General features: G+C 36.0%; 1 protein-coding gene across 1 annotated transcript; it reads left to right on the forward strand.

Annotated features, from left to right (window-relative positions):
- Positions 1 to 26: 26 nt before the first annotated feature.
- Ddias (DNA damage induced apoptosis suppressor) lies at positions 27 to 17,769 on the forward strand. Its single transcript, XM_021725141.3, has 6 exons — positions 27 to 435; positions 5,351 to 5,451; positions 5,614 to 5,742; positions 12,460 to 12,621; positions 13,744 to 13,861; positions 14,789 to 17,769. The coding sequence occupies exons 3-6, from the start codon at positions 5,630 to 5,632 to the stop codon at positions 17,306 to 17,308; spliced, it is 2,913 nt and encodes a 970-aa protein (XP_021580816.2). The 5' UTR covers positions 27 to 435; positions 5,351 to 5,451; positions 5,614 to 5,629; the 3' UTR covers positions 17,309 to 17,769.
- The last annotated feature ends 6,710 nt before the right edge of the window (positions 17,770 to 24,479 follow it).

Genomic DNA, 24,479 nt, shown 5'->3' on the forward strand with positions numbered 1-24,479 from the left:
CTTCCCGGCAGCGCCAACCCCATCCACTCCGCTTCAATTCCCTCTTCCTCACCCGGCCAGACCCCAGTCCTAGGGTTCTCCCACCCACTCCCTCCCCTTTCCGGCGTCCCTACAACAAGCTAGTTCAGTCTCCCCGGAAGCTAATTTTGCAGGCTGTACTACTACTTCACCAGCCGGGGTAGAGCATTCTTCAAACCTTGTCTCTACCCCAGTTTGACAAAAAATGGTCGCTTCCAAATGCCCCCAGGATTTCGCGGTTAATCGTGACCCTCGGCGGAGCCTTTTCTGATTGGCTCTGAGGAACCACTGCTCAAACGTCACTTCCGGCGGAAGGGAACGCGGGAGATTCGAGTAGAAGGTGTTTGGCGAGTTGCTGGGTCTGTCTGGACTGCGGCCTTTCGGCGTCGCCCTGGCTGTCTCCCAGTCTTGACTTAGGTGAGGAGCTGGAAAAGAGGTTCTTGGGGAAGCACTCCTAGGTCTCCCGAGACTCTTAGAGTCATCGTCGATGAGACCAGGAGGCATTCTATGTTGTTTGTTTTTCTGGAGTCCTGTCTGTAGAGCGAAGCTTTGACAGTACAAGAGTAAAAGGGTCAGTGACTTTAGACCGTGCCGTTGGGATCACTATGTGAACGTTGTTGAGAACACTGGGCTGTCGAACTAGACACAGGGTGAGCTCAAACTGGAGATAACCGAGACAAAGTCTAGGCTTTTTAGAAGTTTTCTAGATTTCTTCCTTATCTCTCACATCCAGCCAATAATAACAGCTTCACGAATATCTCAAATCTCTGTACTTTTCTCCACATTCACTGGTATTTGGGTTGACCCCTATGCTCTGTAGTTGTAACAGTAATCTCCCAAGTATTTCTTTTGCGTTCAGTCTTGGTACCTTTTAATCCAGTCTCCACATTGCCAGACCTTAATGCCCGCCAGAGGGCTACAGAGATCCCGGGTGCCAGGAAAGCCAGGAGCAGGAGAGCTGCAAGTTTGACCATTTAAAACCTTTCTGCCGCTCCTATTTGCCTGCAGTTTTAAATCCAAACTCCTTAAGTATCAAACTCTTTGATGTTTTTGTAATCCTTAACATAGATTACAAGCCCCTTCCTGTTTTATCGTTGTCTCCCTCTCCAGCCCCAGTGATTTTCCAACTCTGGCCCTAGGCACCAGCCATACAAAATGCTTTTATTTATTTATTTTCACTGTTGTTGGATATCAAGCCCAGGGCTTCATCCAGCCTAGGCAAGTGCTATCACTGAGCCACTCCCTAATCCTGGAGTGTCATATGTTCATCAGAGGCACAGCCCTCCCTCTTATTTCCAAACCTAAACCCATCCCCAACTGGCATGTTCTTACTCATTTCTTATTTCTCAGTTTGCAAGGCCTTTTTTTTTTTTTTTTAAGGCAGGCAGGCTTTCCTAACTCTGCAAAACTGGATCACAGAGTGCCCAGTCATTATTTTCTCATGCTGAAGATAGTTTTATCTATCTCCCTCTGTGCCAAGAACTGCTAGATATTGGGTTACAATGGTGAACAGGATGGATTCCTTCCCAATTAAATATACCTTTTATCCATGGATTTAAGAAAGGAAATAACAGGGGAACTATGGGTTTTAAAATGGTCTGGGAAGTCCTTTCTAAGGAGTTGATATTTCATTGGAGACCTTAAAGATGAGAATTATCTAGCCTTGAAAGAGAGGAAGATTACAAATGAAATGAATAAGATACACAACAGCCCTGTGGCAAAAAAAAAAAAAAAAAAACCTTGATATTTTTGTGTTCAGGAACCTAAGAAAAGATCTGTGTTGCTGGAACTTATTCAGGAAGGACTTTTGAATAAAATGAGTCTGGAAGATTGGGTAGAAAGCAGATAATGCAGTTAGATGACTAATGCAGCATCGTAAGCAGGAGATGATGGTGGTTTGGATTAAGGTGGTGGCAGAATACATGGTGGAAGTGAACAATGATTTCTAATATGGAAATAGACTCTAAGACTACTGATGGTTTGATTTGGCACATGAGGAAAAGAATGAAAGATTACTCCTAGCTATCTGGCCTTACTGGCTTGTTAGAAAGTACTACCATTTACTGAGATTGAGAAAATTTCATGGAAAGAGGTTTGAGAAGAAAATTAAAAATTCAGTTGTTACCTATTAAACTTTGAGATGTCTGTGATATATCCAAACACAGTTGGCTCTCAGGTAAGCAGTTGCAGTATGGAAGTCCGAAACTTGCATATATTGTTTTTACCTTTGTATCATTTCATTGATAGTTATCCATTGAGCAAATAGATTTTAAATTCCTTGAACAAAAGAGCTTGTGTTTTCTGTCTCCATTCTGTCCCCTCTCCATCCCTGTTATGTCTGTTATAAATGTTATAAATGGTAGAATGAATGGACACACTATATTGTACTTCTTAAGATTTTCCTGGTTAGTGTTTTTAAAAATATTTTACTTTTCACTGGAGGTTTTGTTTCTTTACTTTTTGTGTATTTTATTGTTGATCTCCTGTCTTCCCTTTCTAGAATCTTCATGTTAATGTCCATAAAATATTTCTTAGAGAATTGTTATGACTTCTTTTAAAAATTAAAACATAGTATATGCCCTTGAAAAAGATCATTAGATAGTGTTAAGAAAAATATTCTAAGCAGCCACCCTTCCCATAATGAGGCATCTTGACTTGTAAAAGGGGAAATCTGAGAGGAAGAAGGTGACAAAGGTTTTCTTGCAAAGCATGAACAGTTTCTGATTTATTATGTTTTTTGGTTTCTTTTGTTTTTTAGTATAGGAATCAAACCTAGGGCATCAGGCACTCTAGGCAAATGATCTACACTAAGCCACACCCCTTTCCAGCTATTTGGGGAGAAATGAAGGGAAGAACAATTAGTCTTTGTATCATTAGAACTGGGAACTAGTTTTCTAAAGGGATAACTTTATCTTTGGGGCAGCCTTAAAACAAATAGTTAAGTGTGATGCTTGAGCACACAGTACAGTGAACTAGAAAGACTGCTGCATTAATTGTCAGAGATGTGAATTCCAGATCTGATTCCACCTGCATCCTGATCTTTAATTAGCTACTTAAATTCTCTGATTAGATCAAATAATGAAATAAAAGTACTGTGCACACTGTAAAGCTGTTTGTCTCTTGTCCTAGACTATAACTAACTAGTAACTAGGAAAGCTGTTTGTCCCTCACAAATGCTATCAACAGTTGGCATTTACCACCTTCACAACAAATAACTGATAAGTAAATATATTGAGCTTACTAAGTTGGAAAATGGTTTGCTGACTGTGATGGAGCTGAGAGAAATGTACTACTATATCATTCTTCCCAATAAAATTGAGAAAAAAGATAAATTATAGGATATACCACATATGAAATTGTTCCCAAGTCTATCATAATGTTTTCTTAACTTTAATACTTTCATTTCTGTCACTTCGTTCAGTTATCTATCAAATATGCATTCACCATACTGCAAGGCTGACAGTAAAGATAGAAACTAAGTGACAAATAACATGATGGAAATAAGAAAATAACTAACAGTTAACTCCCTAAACAGTATTTTATTACTGTCCACCATACAATGAATGGGAAGATTTTCCATTGCTGTGGTTTGCCAGATGAAACACAAATAGTAAAAATAATGAATTGACCTTTTTCACTTTAGTCAAATTTTGCCAATAATTTATGGGTTTTATGGACATACTTATTTCATCCACTAGAGGACAATAAATGACAATTTAACCAACTTTTCTCTAAAAAAATGTAACAGTTGGTGCTTATATAATGAATTTAGAAGTTAATCCCAAAATTTCATGTTTATTTAAGTTTTGCATGTATTGGCAAATCATCTGCCTAATTATATAGTAAACTTTTTAGGACAGAGATTGTTATTTCTAATTGTTTAACTCCACTGCCCTTAACACTGTGTCTTAATAAGTTTAATCCATTTCCTGAAGTTTGGATTTGATAGCAATTGTATAAGAATATTGTCTGGTAAATATCCACATAGGGGTGGCACAATATAAAATTCTGTTGTAAAGCTCTAAAGAAAATATTCTATTGTCACAATATGGCCACAATTTTTTTAAAAATTAGAAGTGACAGTAAATTTAAATAATAATTAAAAGAAATACTAAGGTACAATAATGTAAAACTATTGTGTATATTTCACATACAAATAGGGTATCTAATATATATGATTTTTAATAATTTCTTATAATTTAATATGTATATAGGATTTTTTATAATTTATAATTTGGAAAATTTTTATTTTATATTTAAATGGTATATGTCACTGAGGAATAGGAAAGCTGAGAATTAAAAGAATGTTAATAGCTAAAATTCATTGACAATTTTTGAACTTGGTATTAGATATCTAAAAAGATGATCCTTATGGTTCTGGAAAAGAACATATGAAACAGATCAATTTACTGTGATGTAGTGAGTGATATATATATATATATAAAGTAGGATCTCTTAATCTAGGAAAGCTTCCTGGAGAAGAAAACCACTGAGAAGAACCTCAAAAAGTAGCATGAAACAGGAAAATGAAAGACCATTTTAGGTTTAAGGTAGAGGGAAGAGTAAAAAACACAAAGGCACAGAAATAGGAAACATCCCATTGGGGCAAGAGGCAAGGAACGCAACTCAGACTATTTTTTTGTATAATCTACTAGCACATAAATATCAAGGAAGAAAATCAAGAAAAAAAGGCATTAGGGAGATTAGATACCTGACTTTAACTTTCAGATTAGTGGGAGGTAGAACAAAAGTAAGTAAATGCATATATACAATAATTATAGAACATGATTGGTACTTTGAAGGATAATATGATATCAGGCTGGGATTGTAGCTCAGTGGTAGAGTGCTTGCCTCGCACAAGTGAGGCCCTGGGTTCTATCCTCAGCACCACATAAAAATAAATAAATAAAAATAAAGAAATTGTATCCATCTATAACTTAAAAAAAAATTGTTTTTTTAAAGGAAGGATGGAAACTAAGGGAGGCAGTGGGCAGTGCCTACTTGATATAAGGTAGGGCTCCAGAGGGGATCACATTAAAGTTGAAGCATAGGAGCTAGCTATGCTAAGTCCTATGGAAGAACATTCTAGACAGAGAACAATAAGCACAAAAGCTCGAGAAGTCAAATTGTTTTGTATATATGAGGAACAGAAAGCAGGTCAGCATGGCTTGAAATGCAGTGATCAAGGAGGAGAATGATACAAAGTGAGCTCAGGGAGTTGGGCAAGGGCTAGACAATCTGACTGTTGTGAGGATTTGAAGCTTCATTCTAAATAGCAAGATTTTAAGCAGCATTTTCAGGATAAACATTTGCCCTATTTTATTTCCCTTAGCCCACTGGTGGATGCCATCTGGACCATCTGGATCTGGATTTTGGAGGACATAGAAAGGAAGATGCCATATTCCATCATTTGTTGCACTGTCAAGGAATCAGGTTTTAAAAATAATGCATTTTTTTGTGTGACCTTTTTTCTTCCATTCCCTTATATCGATACCACACACACTACTTTATTCTTAAAGAGATTGTCATGTGCCTAAGAAAATAATGAAACCAAGGAGTAACTGTCTTCATCCCTGTGGCTATTTTGTTTTGTAGGCCACAGTGTGAACGCATGAATAAAAGAAGAAAATTTCTTCTTGGCTCAGTACTTGCTCTTCAGAATTCGAGTTTTATATATCCATCATGTCAAATGTGCTTCTCTAGGATAATCTTTGTCTCCAAAAGGTAAAAATAAAGCCTCTAAGCATGAGAGAGGAAATATATCAGTACACAATATAAACCTTCTTCTATGGTGCAAGGACAAATAAAAACTAAATTCATCATATGAGGACATTAGATTCTCTCAGTGATTCTCAGAGTTTGGTTCTGCTATAAATCCCAGAATAGAACTGGCCAGTAATCCACTTTCTAGAGAGAAATTTCAAGTCACTGTGAAGTCTCTACTAAGTACCTATCTCAGGGGGAAAAAAAAATAACTTCTCAGGAAGCAAGTCACAATCCTGGTATAAAATCTTAGCCTACTTCTTTGAATATCCCTGGGTATTAAGTAAAAGGTTTTTTGTTTGTTTTTGTATGACTCTCAAATTATTTAATACATATATGTAAAAACCTTGAAAATAGACACTATGTTATACATGTTAAGTGTCCTTTATCTGAAATGCTTGGAACCTGAAGTATTTCAGATTTTGGAGTGTTTTAGATTTGAGGATATTTACATAGACTTTACTAGTTGAGTATCCTAATCCAAAAATCTGAAATCCAAAATGCTCCAAAATCCAGAACTTTGTGAATGCCACGTCAGTACTCAAAAATTTCAGCTTTTGGAGAATTTTGTATTTCAGATTTTCAGATTAGGAATGCTCAATCTGTAGTGATTTTTATTATTTAGCACTAGAATGGTGTTGGGAAAAAAAGTCTTTATCATATTCAACTGCAGACCAAGTATAGCTGAGAATCTAAGATCCTCCTCTGATCTTTATAAAATAGAATTGACAAATTAGGTTTGGAGGGGCTGGGATTATAGCTCAGCGGTAGAGCACTTGCCTAGCACATGTGAGGCACTGAGTTTGATCCTCAGTGCCACATATATAAATAAAGATATTGTGTCCATCTTTAAAAAAGAAAAGTTAGGTTTGGAGTTCTTCAAAAATACTCTCTCTGACTGGAGAAAAGATTAATATATCTAGTAAGTAGTTAGTAGTATATAAGTACAAATAGTGTGTCAACAACATTCTATTTTTAATTAATTTTTCTTGGTTCATATTAGCTATATGCAACATTAGATTCATTTTGATATGGTTATAAATATGTGGATGCTGATTTGCTTCACTTCATTCCTCAGTACTTGCCCTTACCTCCCTGCCTCATTTTAGTCAGATTTTTTTGCTGCTATGATCAAAAGACCTGACTAGAAAAATTAGAGGAAGAAAAGTTTATTTGGAGGCTCATGGTTATAGAGGTCTTAGTCCAAAGATGGCTGACTCCATTCTTTGGGGTTTTTAGTGAGGTATACCACCATGACAGAGAAAAGCAACTCAAGGCATGATTCCAGGAAGCACAAAGAAAGAGTTCTCTTCACCACAACAAAATATAAACCCAAAGGCATGCCCCCAGTGACACACCTCCTCAAGCCACACCCTACCTTCTTTCAGTTACCACTAAATTAATCACTATTGGAGAATCAATTCACTGATGGATTATGGTTCTCATGGCCTGATGATTTTACTTCTAGACCTTCTTACATTGTCTCATACATGAGCTTTTGGGAGACACCTGCTGGGACCTGCACGGCCAAACCCTAGAAATTGGCAAGGGGCAATGGAGGATTAAGAAAGACACAAATATTTATAGAGAGAAAGCTGGGACCAGGTGGGACAATAACCTCTGATGGAAGAACGGTGACCCAGAGCTAGCTCAGCACATTTATTATATAGGGTCTCACAATAAGAAAGTTAATATTATATTCTTTGTGCACTAAAAAGTTACAGAACTAGAAACATTTTTGTAGCTATTCTACTATTGCAATGCTAGGAACATCCTGTTATTTCCTGCTATACCCATGAAGCCAATTGTCCAGAGTATCTGCAAAGCAGACAGGCTTGAAAGTTGTAGCACTTGCAAGATATTGTAGTTATCTTGTTATGCTCAGAATTCTCTATTTCCAGCAGCTGGTGTCTGAGCTCAAAGTCAGACACTATTATTGTTTCATACCTTTGCACATAACTTGCGCAGGCAGACCTTTACCCTCATTCCTGAGCAATCTGGTCCTGTATCTTTGCATAGAAAGTTCCCAGAGCAAAGCACAGCCACAATTCTGAGGCAGTCAGAGCTCATGATTCAAGTCACTGCTCTCCATAGATACTTAATATCTAAACCATAATGCCCTCCAACCTCCCCTGTTCCCCTGCCTCTGCTTTACTGATCTTCTGCCAGCAATATTCTTAGCTAGTATTTTTCTCTAGTTAACATCAAACAGGGAAGGAGAGAAGGATTAGCAGTTCTAACTCACATTTAGGATTAAGGTTGTGCTTGCATAGTTACCACTATTCCTTTATTTAACCATGCAAGTTCTCATATGTAAGCTCTGAGAGAAAGACCCTGTTTGTGTGATTCTTCATTAAATCCTTGGCATCCAGCCTGGGGCTTAGTTCATAGAAAATGCTCAACAAATGTTTGTTAAATAAATGAATAAATGGCAGCATAATAGTGCCTACATTATCTTAGGTTCACTCATTTTCAGGTTCCTAACTATCATTTGAAACAACTAAAAGCCATGGGCTATTTGTCTTATCAAGATGGATTCTTAGAAGCAGCATGGTATAATGGAACAATTTCAAGCTTCAGAAAACACAAGTGAGCAGATAGGCTCTGACACTTACTAATTGTATGACTTTGGGCAAAATATTTAACTTCTGTGGATCTAATTATTTATAGAGATAATGCACAGCAATCTCCTATTATATTTCATGACATATTAGGATCTCCAAAATATTAGTCATTATTATAAAAAGTCCACTGTAAGTATACATTACCTATTGCAGTATATCATGGTGATTAAAAGCATGATTCTGTGGAGCCAGACTGCCTGGATTCAAATCCCAGCCTGGCCACTTGAACTGTGTGGCCTTGGGCAAGTCACTTAAATTATCTGAGCCCAAAAATTGGGAAAGTTACAGCTGTCTTATAGGGTTCTTACAAGGATCAAGTAAGATATATACATAACATGCTTAGAACATTTGATACATAATTAGTAATATATGTATAATATGTAATTATAAAATATGATAATCTTCAAAATGTAGGTTAAATAATAATGCCATTGTTACCTCTTTAGACTGGTGATAATATATAACATACATGAATGTTTATTATGTGCCAGGCACTGTGCTAGGAGCTTTGGAGACTTTTTAATACAAAATACTTTGAAGTAGATGCTATTGTTAATGCCAGTTTAAAAGGAAACAACTAAAACTTAGAAAAGTTAAGCAATCTGCCCACACATCCAGCTAGTCAGAAACATTTAAGTCTAAACTATCTGACTGCTGTCTTCACTCATAATCAGCATATTACCTCCAGATTAGCAGTGGAATTTTTCTCCAGAATGATACGTCCCCTTCTTTTTCCCAGAGCTGGGAAAAGAGCTCTGACTGAACCATTGAGTTACAACAAACACCACAGCATTTGGTCCTTGCCTGTGGAAATGTAGATGATTATGGAACAATTACTTGTTCTCTATACATATTACATTGGCAATATTACAGAACTAAAGAATCTACTCCCATAATATCTGCTACTTTTTTTTCTTTTCTAATTTTGTTTCTGCTCTTTCTTTTTTCTTTTTTTTTTTTTCTAACTTGAAGTCAGCCAACATAGTAAACAGAAGAGACTGCTTCCCAAAGATTTTATTTGACCTCAAATTCTTAGTGCTGATAGCCATAATAGGTGTTTTGTGTTTTATGGAGTTAACTTTCTTCTTTTTTCTTTTTTTTCTTCCAATATTAAATGGGTTTTAAAACTATTCTTCAGAGACCTGAAGTTCTATGGAGGTGCTTCTTGAAGGAGACAGGGATTAAACTAGCAGTGGTGGATAGTATTGAGTACTAGTAGGTTGGGCTCTGGAACCCTTACCTTAGTTTCAATAAGACATTCATTTTCATTCTCATTAGGGTTCCAAATTATATTTTTGTTGGAAAAGGATTTCCTGATATAAAAACATAGACATACAAATATAAAAACTATTAGGGCTGGGAAAGGCATAGCTCAGTCATAAATGTGTGTGTGGGGGGGTTGTATATGTTGGGGAATTGATAGAGTTTGTGTACTATCCCAAAATTATGAGCAAGGGAGGGGATTTATCAATACAAGCTATCCATCCAGCCCAAATATGCAAATTGCCTGTTGGTTTAAGGGGATGCATAATCCCTTTAGTCTATCTCTACCTATTCTCCTTATCACCATCCCCAACCACCCAAAAAAGTTAGTATTATTTACTTAATGAAGCAAGTCAAATTGAGTTCCACACATAGATCATAGTTTTCTTTGGGGAGATATAGTGTGTAGAAGCCTTAGGGATACTTTTTTTTTTTTTAACGTGGTACTGAGGATGGAACTCAGTGCTTTACACTTTAGGTATACTTTTTTAAACAATTTTTTATTACTTTGTAGTATTTACTGTAGTCTGGATCTATAAGGGACATTGTGTGATAATCGAATAGTCTGGATGTTCTTAACCTGGAATGTAAATAAATTGTAGGTGTGGATGCATCCTTCAGTGTCCAAGATATGTAAAATATTGTGTAATTGTAAATTTTTTTCTAAGAGGAAAAAGTCAGTTGCTTTAATCAGATTTTCAGAGGATTTCAAAGCTAAGAAAACAGATTTACTGATCTCATAAATTCTACTTCTGGGCTAAATATAAGTACACGAGGAAAATAATGAAACTTGGTATTTTAGTTTGGACCAAATAAAAAGGTTTAAAACTACAGTAGTCATTTCAGATAGATCTGCTCAGAGGCTTCTTCGAGTTCAGAACTATTTTCATAGTAATTCTAAGGCATTATTTGCCTTTTTCACTCTCATATGTGTACAGTGGAATTTACCAAAGGCCAGGTGACCTGTGATATCACAGTAGATACAGCAGAGAAGTGGAATATGTGAATCCAGCTACCTTTTTATTAAACAAGATTTTAAAGAGATTTGCAAAATGTAAAACACTGCCTGTCTTTTCTCACTTTTTTAAATTTGGGAATAGACAGTTATGTATTATGAATGAAAATATGTTCTAACCAACCATGTAGTGGGCTTATTATTTTTAATAGATTAATGAAAAGATATAAGATGAACAAGTTCTGGGGTTTAATGTACAGTATGGATTAGGATGGATGTGTTCATTTAATTGTGGTAATCATATGTATTTCAAATCATATTGTATACCTTGAATATATTCAATCTTTGTCAGTTAAGTATTTTAATTAAGAAATATAGGTATTATGCATTGTAGTGCAAAACATTATGTTAATTATTCAAAGATTTACTAGGAATTTTTCATTAGACCTTAATGCATTATTAATGCATAACCTTTAAAATTTTTTAATGCATATTTGAAACGGTTCATTTCACTAGAGGTTGGTATTAATGAGAAATGGTTTTATCCCCCAAGTGAGTCTGTTTATTCTATGACCAGCATAGAGCACAAGAGTCCAGAATATTTCAGTATGATTACATGAATTGATTAGTACATATCTATCCTCGGTATGACAAAAAAAATAATTAACACCAATCTATGATAGTATATCCAAAATTGAAAATTGACCTTATGTGAAGGCTTTTTGGAAGTTACTTTGAGAAATAAGGATTTTATACTCCCTCTAGTGGCTGACGGCAGTCAAGTTTATACAGCTATCTTTAACATTACTTTCTTTTTGCACTTTGCCAGTCTATTTTAAAACAGATCACTAGCAACATGAAGGAAAAACAAAGTTGTAGTATTATCCATTACCATATGTTTTAAAGGATCAGTTTTCCTAAATTAAGAGCATGAAAAATTGAAATCAGAATTATACTGGGCTGGGGATGTGGCGCCTGGCATGCGTGCGGCCTGAGTTCGATCCTCAGCACTGCATACGAACAAAGATGTTGTGTCCGCCGAGAACTAAAAAATAAATATTAAAAAAAAATTCTCTCTCTCTCTCTCTCTGTCTCTCCTCTCTCACTCTCTCTTTTAAAAAAAAAGAATTATATTATTTTAAACTAGAAAAGAGGGAAATGCGAAGTAGAAGTGACAATAAGCACCACAGTGGGAAAGCAGACCAATACATTAGTTTGGCAAGATTTATACTATACTCTTTTTTTTTTTAATTTATCTCATTTCATCTTTCCTCGGGCCTGGATTTTACAAATAAGGTACTCCAGATTTCAGGAATATAATATCCCAAGAACAGACAGCAATACACTTTATGTATACTTTTTGACTAAAAAGTATTTGGCCATAGTTGCACATTGTCTTGAAAACAAGTTAAATCACATGGTTTTTTTATATATAATTTTTGTAATCTGATCAATTCTCAATATATTCCAATGGATTAAAGATAGTAATTTTTATAATGGTAAGAAGAATGCAATTAGCTAAGTACTTTGGGTATAAATATTTAAAGAGTACATGTTAGTCTCATCCTCTCTCATGCATGCATACACAGTTATTCATTACTTTGCTATGTTTGGCATGCATTTCTGTCAGTTTGGAGATACTTAATTTGAATTAGCAAAGCTAGCTATTAGAAACAGAGAAATTCAAAACAAGTTGATCATAAATAGTTTAAGAAGAATGTAAATTACTAGGAGTATTTCTATGAGAACTATAATTTAAATTTTTACTTTTCTTGGTTTTTGTAATATAAAAAAATATTTAATGAAACTTTCTATACTTTTTTCCCCACTCTTTAGATCTAGTTGTCCAAAATGCGGCTCCACTGGTGAAGCTGAAAATGCCAGCTACAGATATAAACTCTCTTTGAAAGTTGCAGAATCAAATAAATTATTTGCTATTACTGTATTTGGAAGCTGCTTAGACACATTTTTTGGTCTGACTGCCACTGGTTTACACAGGTAAGAATATTTAAAGCATTCTTTTTTCTGACTGCTCCTTTAGTATGCCAATTTGAAGATAAGTGTTTTAAGGTGAGATACATTTAGTAAAAAGATAGCCTGGCGCGGTGGCGCACACCTGTAATCCCAGCAGCTTGGGAGGCTGAGGCAGGAGGATCACGAATTCAAAGCCAACCTCAACAAAAGCAAGGCACTAAGCAACTCAATGAGACCTGTCTCTAAATAAAATACAAAACAGGGCTTGGAATGTGGCTCACTGGTTGAGTATCCCTGAGTTCAATTCCTGGTACCCTTAAAAAAGATAGTCTTTTAACCTCAGATCATCAGTTTCCTTAAGTGATAATCACGTGAGAAAAGGAAAATACTTATCTCATGAGTATGTATCATGTTAATGTTATACCAAGCTTCTTTCATTCAGGGTAACTAAGCTATAATTACTAAAATATTAAGTTAGAAAACTAATCCAAGATACAGAAACTTAGATAAGAAAGTAAAATCATTGCAAACTGAAAGATGATCCAGACTGAGGTTAACATTCAGGTGTTTGAGGATCCCTGAGGCAAGAGAAACTGTTTAAGGGAATAGTCCTGTATCAGAAGTTGAAATTTTGTCATTTCTTTCATTTGCTTTATAATTTCATCTGTATAAATCTAAAAAAACATGAAAATGGCAGATTTGTGTAAGCAATTGAACATTTGACCTTCTGCTTCCCCTCCCCCCAGTCATTTGACAGAAGAAAGCTATTCCATGTTTTGTAGTTGAGGGCAAACTGATTTAGAAAAAGGGACACTACAGGGACTATAGCCAGAATTGTTAGGGAAGAGGAAAGGCTGCTACCCCTCACTGTTGCCTCTATTTTTTCCTAGTATAATTGCTGAGCCTGGTGATTAGACAAGTATGTGTTTTATTCACACTGGATACATTAGAGTTTTGTAGGGTTTTTATTTTTTCTATGTTATGAGAAAACTAGAGGGAATAAAATGCTTAGTTTATAAAGCTACTTTCTTTTTCTGTATGTAACTGAAGTTTCCTGCCACATTTTCAAACTAATTGTGTCTACTAATGTTATTGCAAATTAGAATTTTCAAGTTCTTTTCTTCACAATTTTTATTCTCTTTCTAGGTATATTCAGGATCCTAATAAGATCCCGGAAACACTGGGCAGTGATGTAACTCAGAACCTATTAACTAAAGCTGTTGAAACTTGTTTTGTCGGACAAAGCTTTATTTTTGGAGTGACGGTAATGAATACTAGTTTTCTTTTAGAGTTTTGTTAGCATTCCGATTGTAATGAAATGATTTGAATTTTCTAAATAGTTTTTAGAAGTTATATATAAATTTGAAGGCCTGTAGAAGCACTTTATACTGTGTAAATATAGCCTATAGAAGATCTGTTTAAACATCATATGTCACAACTTCCTCTTTCAAATGTCAGAAAAGCCCAGTTCAAATGCTTTCTGAACTTTAAAACTAGGAATTTATTATGAATTTTTAAAACTCAGATATTTTATATTTATTTCACTCTCCAAAATGTGCTCAAGTTATATGGTACAACTGTAATTATAAAAGAACCTGTAGAAGGAGTAAAAGAATGTACTGACTCTAAAGGAGTAGTTTACTGTCTTATGTACACTGAAGGGAATAAAGAATTTTGTCCACACGAGAATCAGGGTTTTAAAAGAAGGAATAGAGCAGTCCATAGCTGAACAGTGAGAAAAAAAAAAAAAAACAGAAAAAAGTGAAACCAAGTGATACAGAGCTTTACTTTGTTGAAATCTTGGGTTTGGTTCTTCTCTTTTCTTCCTCTTTCTTTCTCTCCCAAATATAATGGGAGCTAACCTTTATTAAGCAACTCATGCTAAACAGCAATTCTCCATTTTTATTATTGTTTAAAAAATGAGAAAACTAAGGCTCAGGGAGGTTAAATAAATTGCTCAAAGCTCTAACACTACTTAGTAAATACTGGAACCAAGATTTGAAGAAAAGTCTCTCTATCCAAAGTGTATTTCCTATTGTATATGCCATTCTGCCTGGAACACTAAAGGAAGTGAAATTAGAGGGGGTAAGGGTTATAGTTATATCACTTTAACCTTTTAAATTCCTATTTATTTTTTGGATCAAAGGAGGAACATTTTCTTTTCATTTTAATTTATTTACTTCTTTCACAGAATTTTGAAAAACAATATGGAAATGGTTCAGGTTCTAATAACTTCTTACCACATTGCCATGGCCACAAAAGAGAAGTCAGAGCACTAGTCGCTTGTCAGATTCTTCTACCAAACCCCCATGTTGCAGGCTTTACTGTCATTGACTACTTTCAGCAGCTTTTGCAGGCTTCCAATTTCAGGAAACTTCACTGTGCCTTCCAGGAACCTAATAGTCACTTACTTGCTTTAGATCATTCAAATAGTGATCTCAGCAGCATAAATGGCTCTGAAAGCACTTCCTATTTTTCGGAGCTCCACAGCCAAGATGATTTTTCAAGATTCTGGCAGCCATCACTTGAACTTACTTCCATTGTTTCACCACTAACAGATAATGATGATTTGTCAGCTTCAGAACAAACAATGGCCATTAGTTCTGTTCATCAAAACAGAAAGTGCATCTCCTTTGCAAATGTTACTGGTTCTAGCAGTTGCTGTGATCCCGTTCGGGGTTCGTGGAGCCTCATTTCATATATGGATAAAAAGAATACAACAGAAAAGATGGATGAGGAACTTGGCTTACAAGCTAATCATCCAAGTACAATTCATAGCAATCATCATGAAATTAGAGTTACTGACTTTAATTTATTTCCTTTGAAAATACAAGAGCCACTTGAGTCAAATAATGCAGAATCCTTCCATAGTCCAGTGAAAATTAACAATAGTTATTCTCAAAATGAGATTAAATGTTATCCACATCATAATGTAAATACCACCACTAGCCTTCAAGAAATATCTGCATATTGTCCATCTTCATCATTTAGAACTGGGGAGAGAACTAGCAGTTCCCATGATTATGACCCTATGATTTGGGATGATCTGCCATTCTCTGAAAGCCTGAACAAATTTCTAGCGGTTATTGAAACTGAGATTGCTATATCCCAAACAGATGCCAGGAAAAAGAAACATGACGTAGATAATGACATCAGTAAATTCCTTGCAGACCACAGCAGGTTATGTGTGACTCCCCAGAGAACTGCTGAAGCTCTGTATTCATCACCTATAGTTTTAAGATCATCACAAGCTAAAGTCAATACACACTGTAGCAAAGATAACTTCTTTTCCAGCTGTGAAGCAAATCTAAGTCCTGTTATTCAAAAGGAGTCAAAATCAGATAACACAGCAGAGGTTGTCTCTATAGGCAATAATGGAAGGGATATTTCAGAATATTTTTTCCCAGACCCTTATCTTTCAACTCTGTTTCCATCTTCAAAAAATTTAGAAACAACAGTTAAAAAGACTATCAGGATTCTACCACATAAGGATGAAATTTCACTTAGGCCCAGTACTTCAGAGAATGACCAGTTTTGTCTCAGTGTCAAATATTTTAGTGGAGAAAAGTCATTTTCAGAAATGAATGAAGAGTTGACAGCTCCATGTTCTAGAAAGTACAATGATGTTTCTGATGTTTGCATATTAGGAAACAAACAATTTTATAGGTCGCCAAAGAATCAAGGTGACAGTTTTACAATTTGTAAGAAACTAACATATTCTTTAGAAACTCTTTGTAATAGTCCAAGTACAAATACATTGAAAGAAATGCCCTTGGGACATATCAATAATAACTTAACACAAAGCTATTCTGATCATGAAGATAGCTACAATGCTTCTGCTGATCTCTTTGATGATATTGCTAAAGATGTGGCCATTGCAACAGAAATTATCAAAAAACCACAGGATATTTTGTTACAGTGGGAAACATCCTTGACAGAAAATCATCTTGCAGAGCCTGATTTTTCAGTAAGATCACTTTCTGACAATTCCAGCAAAACTTCACAAAAATCATCCTTGCAAAGCCTATCTACCTCTAAGTATCTAAGAACATACTCTCCTCCACCTCATTTTCAGTCAGATTCAGAATGTGACCTTGAAGAGAGCCAAGACTTTGTTCCATGTTCACAGTCAACTCCAATTGCAAGATTCCACCAAAAAATTAATGGGATAAATGAAGCTTTCAAAAAATTGCCTGCCTTTTATTCAGATCTTGATGCTAACCATAAAAAAATAAGTATTTCTCCTGAAAATGACAAACAGCCAGCCACCCCAAGCTGCTCAAAACACATGAAAACACATAGCCAGAAATTCAGAAGCCCGGAGATGTTCAGCAATTGTAGTATTTCTGAGTGTCTTGAAACTGATATTGAGGAATGGGTCCCTCCTACCACAAAAAAAGACAAGCTTGGATTCCAAGTCATAGGTCTAAGGAAGTGCTTTACTGCCCATAATTCTCCTGATCAAAGAGAATTACCAAGAAAGAAACTAAAGCAAGTCAAGCAAAGAACTGATGTATTTTCAGTCAAGAAAAAGTTTAAGAATATGTCTACAGAAATAGTTGCAAAACAGAAAACTCCTAAATATAACTGTAAACAGTCAGGCTGGATTTCCAAAGAGTCAATTCTTGGACTTGATTGTTTTTCAGAATATTGCCTTCCATCTTCAGTTTCTGATACTAAAAGTACTTGGTCACCTGAATTGTTTTCATAAAAAGTCGCGTGAACTCAATTCTTCCAACTTTTAAGTAAAGGTAAATCTGCTTGGAAACTTCCCTCCAGTGGCATGGAGAGCATTCTTTACATTTTGAACACTCTGACAGAAGTAAATAAGAAAGGGACTGTACTGGGTCTTTTAAAGTGTAAAACCGTATCCCCCCCCCACCCCGGGTTTTATCCAGAATACTGTTTATTTAGATTATTGAGCACTTTATCTTATGTTGATTACAGATAGTAATATTGTTAATTTTGCTTTTTAAAAGTATTTGTTAAAATCAGAAAATAAAGCCTTTGGAAATCAAACATAAAATCTTAGCTGTTCAGCTGAGATCTGGTATTTTCTGATCCAAGATTTGTAATGGTTGTTACACACATAGATGTTGCTATGGGAGCATGAAAGAGAAGTGGTTAACCCAGCAGGTAAGAAGAAATCAATAAAAACTTACATTTTTAGAAGTTATATGCACAGTCATTTTTTAATAAATATCCATTGAATGCTTACTACATACCAGGTACTGTGCTTGTTATAGAAACTCAAAAATGAAAGTTAGGCCCCCTTAATTCAAACTCATTGTCTAGTAGAAGTAGAGTGATAAAACAACTGGACTATGTTCTTTTTTTGAGGGGGGAGGCATATTATGTTCTATGACAGAAGATAAACTTGGAATGCTCATAGAAGCCAAAAAAAAGGAGTAGTTTCCACACTCCAAGCAGCACTTCAGCTGTGTCCTGTGAAATATTTTACAGTATCCCTGGTCAGCTTCTGTTATGTTTTGGATATGTGGTATCTTCCAAAATCTCATGTATGAGACATCTCAAAAAAGTTTAGAGGTAAAACAAATAGGTTTGAAAGCCTTAACCTAATCAATGTATTAGTCTGTTTGAATGGATTAACTAGGTGGTAACAATAGGCAGGTAGTGTGTGGCTAGAGGAGGTAAGTCACTGGGAGCAAGCCTTTGGAATATAGATTTTGCCTATGGTGAGCGGTGCTCTCTACTTTCTGGTGCCATGTCCTGAGCCACTTTTTTCCACCTCACTCTTCCATCATAATGATCTGCCTCAACTTGGGCCCAGAGCAATGGAGCCTGCTGCATATGGACTGAGACCTCTGAAACTGTGAGCCCTAAATAAACTTTTCCTCCTCTAAAATTGTTCTTATCAGGTCTTTTGATCCCAGCAGAAGAAAAGCTGACTAAAACAGCTTCCTTTGTCATATCTCACAGAAAATGATTCCAAATCTTCACAATCTTTATGCCACCAAGCTATTGCTATTCTTCTTTTCTTACTTCATGAAGAGTATTAAGATCACCTGGTATTCCCTAAACTTCCCACACCCATACTTACTTACTTGTGTATAGTCCCCAATAACTTTTTTCCTACAGTCTAAGAAAATGATGAGCGCCATGTTGGTGCTAGTCTATTTGTACTGTTATATCATTACATTCATCTTTGTTGGATCTTATTCCAGAAAAACAAAATATATACCTACACCTCCTGTATTTTACCTTCTTGCCCATCTCCCCCAGCTTTTTATTTTGATAATTTGCAAGTACAATGGCTAAAAGAATACTACAGTGATACAGCATCTAATCATACCATCCAAATTCAATTATCTTTAAATTCTGCCTTTTCTATATGCTTATTTCCCCCTCCCTCTCCTTCTCCCTCTCTTGGTATGTCTGTGTGGGTACACACATATACATATATGTGTATATGTTTTTGCTGGACTGTTTAAAGATAAGCTACAGCTCTCCTGGATCACAAGTTTGATCTGATGTATGCCAAATGTGCTTTTGTTCACTGGTATGTGGGTGAGGGGATTGAGGAAGGAGAGTTTTCTGAGGCCCATGAGGACATGGCTGCCCTAAAGATAGATTATGAGGAACCTGTCATAGATTCTGTTGAAGAAGAGGATGAAGAAGAAGGAGAATACTAATTACCTGTTCCTTTCAGCTCTGTAGCATGTCATATTTCTAGAACTTCAGCTTCAGGATTAGCTAACAGGCATTAAAGTTTACTGATTAAATTGTCTTCTCTCAATCATGATCATGTCTATCTTTTTTCATATGTACCAGTAAGATCTTTCTATAGTGCCTCAAAGTCTTTAAAGAAAAAGTTAAAAATATTAAATAAATAAGCTGCAGATACAACATTTTATCCCCAAATAGTTCTGCATTAATTTCCTTAGAAAAGCTTCTTTCTTTCTTTAGCCCAATATCATTACATTCCTTATTTTAATTTGATCTCTTTGAACCTCCTCTGTTTCTAAGATATATTCTCATGGTTTCTGATTTCTCCTAATTTCTGCTCTTCTTTAATCAGGTTCCACCATAGGGCTTTTTTTTCCCCAAAGCCTTGTCTAATTTAATTTAAAATATTTACAAAAGCTATGAGCCCATGTAGAGTGGTTTATCAGTGAAGGTTTAGAAAAATGAGTAGAAAAGAGATACATGTTTATTGTCTAATCTGTATATGCAATAATTCTTAATAAACAGACATAATCTCTAAACTAGGAAATATTCTATGTTCTTTTTGTCACATGCAAATTTCGTATCTTCCACTGCAATAAGAGTAGTAATGTTGTTAGGATTCACAGTGCAATGACTCTTCGGAACCCATTTGTATTTAACTATATAGATCTTGCTTCTGCAGTTCCCTAATACCATTATTTAATGCTGATTACATTATTTATGATGCTGCATTCATTGTGCCACTGTTAATACTGTCTTCCAGTGAATCTCTCAAGGTGAATTAACTACATCAATAATGATTACAGAAAATGCAAGTTCTACCCAGGAAAATAATAATTCATTTTCTGGTCATATATTTTTATTTGGGCTTTTGTAACATAAGCATTGGGCACATATTCCAACCATAACTTCTCAAGCTTTTTAAGCTATAATTACTGCATTCCCAGACTGATCTCTTTCAGAGTTTGCCAACACCCAGGAAGGACAGGCAAGAGGTCCATGGGTGGAACAAGAAGAATGGTTTCCTTTGTGCAAGGAATATCCATTCCTCCATCAGCAAGATTAAGCCCAGACCTGGAGAGCACAATGTCACTATCAGTTGGAAACAAGGACATTGGAAGAACCCACTAGCATTTCGGAACCACAGTCTCAAAGGGCCAGCCTGTTATACAGGGTGCTCAGACCCAAGAAACAGATTCAGGAGCTCTGTGGTTCAATTCATATTTCATTCTGCCCAGTCCCTGTTCCCTACAGGACAATCAGATCTTCTCTATGCTCACAGGGAACCCATTCACTGTATCCCAACTCTACACAGAAGTTCATGCTAATAGGACCTTGTCAACCAAGTGTACATGCTGCTCTGTGGTCACAAATCCCTCTTGTCTGACAGGGTTGATCCCTCTTACCTTGCAGAACATCCTGACAACAACACCAATTGTCATGTAAGGCACTCAGATTCAGGGTCCTGGCAGGTGGAAGAAGATGCAAGACACAGTAGGATAGTGGACATGTTTTATTCAGAAGTGGGAATAGCCTGCAGCTTCGCATCTAGCCCCCAACCAGTTCCATTTTTCTCTCCTTTTTAACCCCAAGTATTTTCCATAGGTCCTTTTTATATGTGGGCCAAAGAAGCCACACTGCTAACACATTACATAAGGGGGCGTGTGATCAGAAGTTTACAACCTTGAGTATACTTGCTGAATCAGAGTGTTTCTGTTTTTGACTAACCATAATATAGCTGGTTCCTACTCCTGACTACACACTAAAAAACAACAGCCTGCTGGAAGCTTAAGCAAGAGACCTAAAAACTATAGCCATTTTGGGCCTAACCCAACACAGGTACAGTGACTAACTACCTCCTGAAATCCCAACCCTAGAGGCTGAGGCAGAGGATTGCAAATATAAGGTCAGCCTTGACAACTTAGCAAGATCATCTCAAAATAAAAATCAAAAGGACTAGAGATATAGTTCAGTGATTGAGTGCTTGCCTAGTATGCCAAGGCCCTGGTCTCAATCTCAGTACCAACAACAAAAAAATACCTCAAAGGAAACAGGCATGGTCTGACAAAAGATATAAAACCTGCAGGAAACAGATAGGATAAGGAACAGCAATACCCTCGCAGATCAGAAAGAATCCATGCACAGGTCCCCCAACAACTCAATCCCAACAGTCAAGGTTTCCTGGAATACAATATGCAAGAAAGTCACCTAAATGTGTTATCGCCATTCTGGTAGCCCAATTGTATGCCATATTGTAAAAGAAATAGTGCTTCAGCCAATGGGAGAGATCTACTCTTCAGTACTAGGGTAATTTCATAGGCACAAGTCCCACAGCTTCTAAAGGTTTTTGGTATATAACCAGGATGGTGCAGAGTGTTGGCAATTATCTCAAATGGGAGAAATTATACTGTCCCAGGTACAACAGTGAGACTTAGAAAATTTCAAGGGGAAGTACTTGTGGTAACCAGATTCCATATGGGACCAGGTCTGGCCTTGGTTAAAGAGGAGGATTTAGAAAACATTGAGAAAAGCACTCCAAAACATAAGCCTCCTTGAAACATGGAGGCCTTGGCAAGACTTGCTTGCCCAAGTCTCCAAGCTATTTTCTGATCATCCCTTCTTATTGCCCTGGACTACCTCTTTATTTGCCTATGTTATAAAATATGGTACTTCTTAGTGTTCTATTGCTTTTTTTCTACATGTACTCCCTGGTTGAATTCATCCACTTATCTACAGTTACCACTCATTGACTGTTTAAATCAAAGTCTGTCTTCTATCTAGACTTTCTCTGGAGACCAAACTTGTATGTTAGGTGTTTGTCTTCATTTAGTTGAAAAACTTTATAATTTCCATGTGGTTTCTTTGACTCACGAATTATTTATAAACATCTCCCCCCTGCCCCCCACACACACACCTCCCCCGCTCCCCTCAGATTGGTTTACTAGAGTTTGAACCTCACTCAGGCTAGCCAAGCACTCTACCACTGAGCTACATCCCCATCCATTTTTATTTGGAGACAAGGTCTTGCTAAGTTACCCAGACTGGCCTTGAACTTACAGACTTACTTCCTCGCCTCCAGAGTAGCTGGGATTATAGGTGTATACCACTGTGCCCAGCTTGGCCTGAAATTTTCACTCCTCCTGGCTCAGCCTCCCAAGTAGCTGAAATTACAGGCATCTACCACACCTTACTACAAATGTGCTTCTTAATTTCCATACACAAAAGATTTATTCTGGTTATTTCTTTGTGGATGATTTCTCCCTACTTCTCTACCAATTACTGAAAAGGATGTTAAAATCTCCCTTTGTGACTATAAATGTGGTTCTCCTTTTGGTTCTTCCAGTTTTTATCTTACTTTGAAGCTATGTTATTAGTCACAAATTAAATCATGTATCTCCCAGATGTGTCATCCTGATTTCATCATGAAAGCCCCTTTTCATCACAATGTTTTTTGCTCTAACATCTAATTGTCATTACTGGACTACATTAGCTTGGTTTAGGTTAGTATCTGCAATAGGTTATTTTCTGCCTCTCTGTATCTTTTTGTCTTAGATGTGATACAAACTCATAGTTGGGTTTGGATTTCTTGTCTAGTTTGACCATCTTTGTCCTCTAACTGGATCATTTAGTCCATTAAAAATGTAATCATTAAAATAGACTTGGGTTTATAGCTACCATCTTATTTCTTGTTTTCTATATGTCCTATCTAATTCAATATTTTATATACTTTCTTTTTCAGTCGATTATTTTTATTATTCCTGGGGGGAGTTTTTTTCTTCTTAGTTTGGAAGTTAAACACTCTTTTGTTTTTACCCTAGGAATTACAACATGCAAACTTAACAAAGCATGAAGCTAATAGTCAGTGCTTAAAACTCTTTCCCAAAGACCTCATATCTTTTTTTATTTCATTTACCCTTCTCTCAAATTATATATTTTTAACTCTACAAGATATTAGTTTCTATGGTCACTTTTTTGGAGGTTTTTGTTGGTTTGTTTTTTAGATTTGCTCTCATTTTTTTTATCATATTCTGTATTCTTCATTTGATTTATCTCACATCCCAGACTCTCTGTCACTTTACTTTGGCCTAAAATATATCCTTCAGAATTTCTTTTGTTGTGGTTCCCTTAATGCCAAACTCAGTTCTTCATTATTTACTTGATTGTGCTGCTTATTCATATAAAACTGTTTTTATTTTGCCCTGATTTAGTCAGCTTTTTTGTAGCTGTGACTATAAGACCTGAGCAGAACAATTGTAGAGGGAAAAAAGTTTATTTGGGGGAATCACAGTTTCAGAGGTCTCAATTCATAGATAGCAGGATCCATTCCTTAGGCCTCAAGGTAAAGCTGAATATCATGGCAGAAGAGTGTGGCAGAGGGAAGCGGCTCACTTGATGATCAGATAATAGAGACTCCACTCACAGGATACAAAATATATACTCCAAAGGCATGCCCCCAGTGACCCACCTCCTCCTACCACACTCTACTCACCTTCAGTTACCATTCAGTTAGTCCCTATCAGGATTAATTCACTTTCACAACCCAATCATTTCTCCTCTAAACCTTCTTGGCATTGTCCCACATGTGAGCTTTTGGAGGATACTTCACATCCAAACCATAACATGCCTCAATCTTAAAACTGTTTTCTCTGGGTGTAGAAGTCTAGATTGGGAGTCATTTTCTTTCAATTCACAATGCTATTTCCATTGTCTTCTGGCTGTCATTGCTGTTGGGACATCAGCCTGCATTTTCTTTGAAAGTAATCTGACATTTTTCTTTTTGGATGTTTTTATTCTCCTTGTCTTTAGTGTTCCTTAGTTCTACTAGTGATGTGTTGAAATATGGATATCTTTTTATTAATTGTTCTTGAAATGTATTAAGCTTACTGAATCTGTAGATTAGTACCTTTTATCAATTCTGCTCAATGATAATCTTTTCAAGTATTGCCTCTATCCCATTATGTTCCTCTTCTTATTCTAGAATTCCAATTAAACAATAAATTACAGATTCTCATTATCTTCTGTCTCAATATTTTTCTTATATTTCATCTTTATTTTTTTCTTATATTTCTTTATATTTCATCTTTATTTTCTTTTGAGTTATTCAACTGTGTATAAACTATTTTTTTAACCTATCCATTATTTCAAAAATTATATATCTTATTTCTAAAGCTAAATTTATTCTTTTTCAAATCTGC

The sequence above is a fragment of the Ictidomys tridecemlineatus genome, chromosome 4, assembly GCF_052094955.1.
Source record: "Ictidomys tridecemlineatus isolate mIctTri1 chromosome 4, mIctTri1.hap1, whole genome shotgun sequence".
Taxonomy (NCBI): Eukaryota; Metazoa; Chordata; class Mammalia; order Rodentia; family Sciuridae; genus Ictidomys; species Ictidomys tridecemlineatus.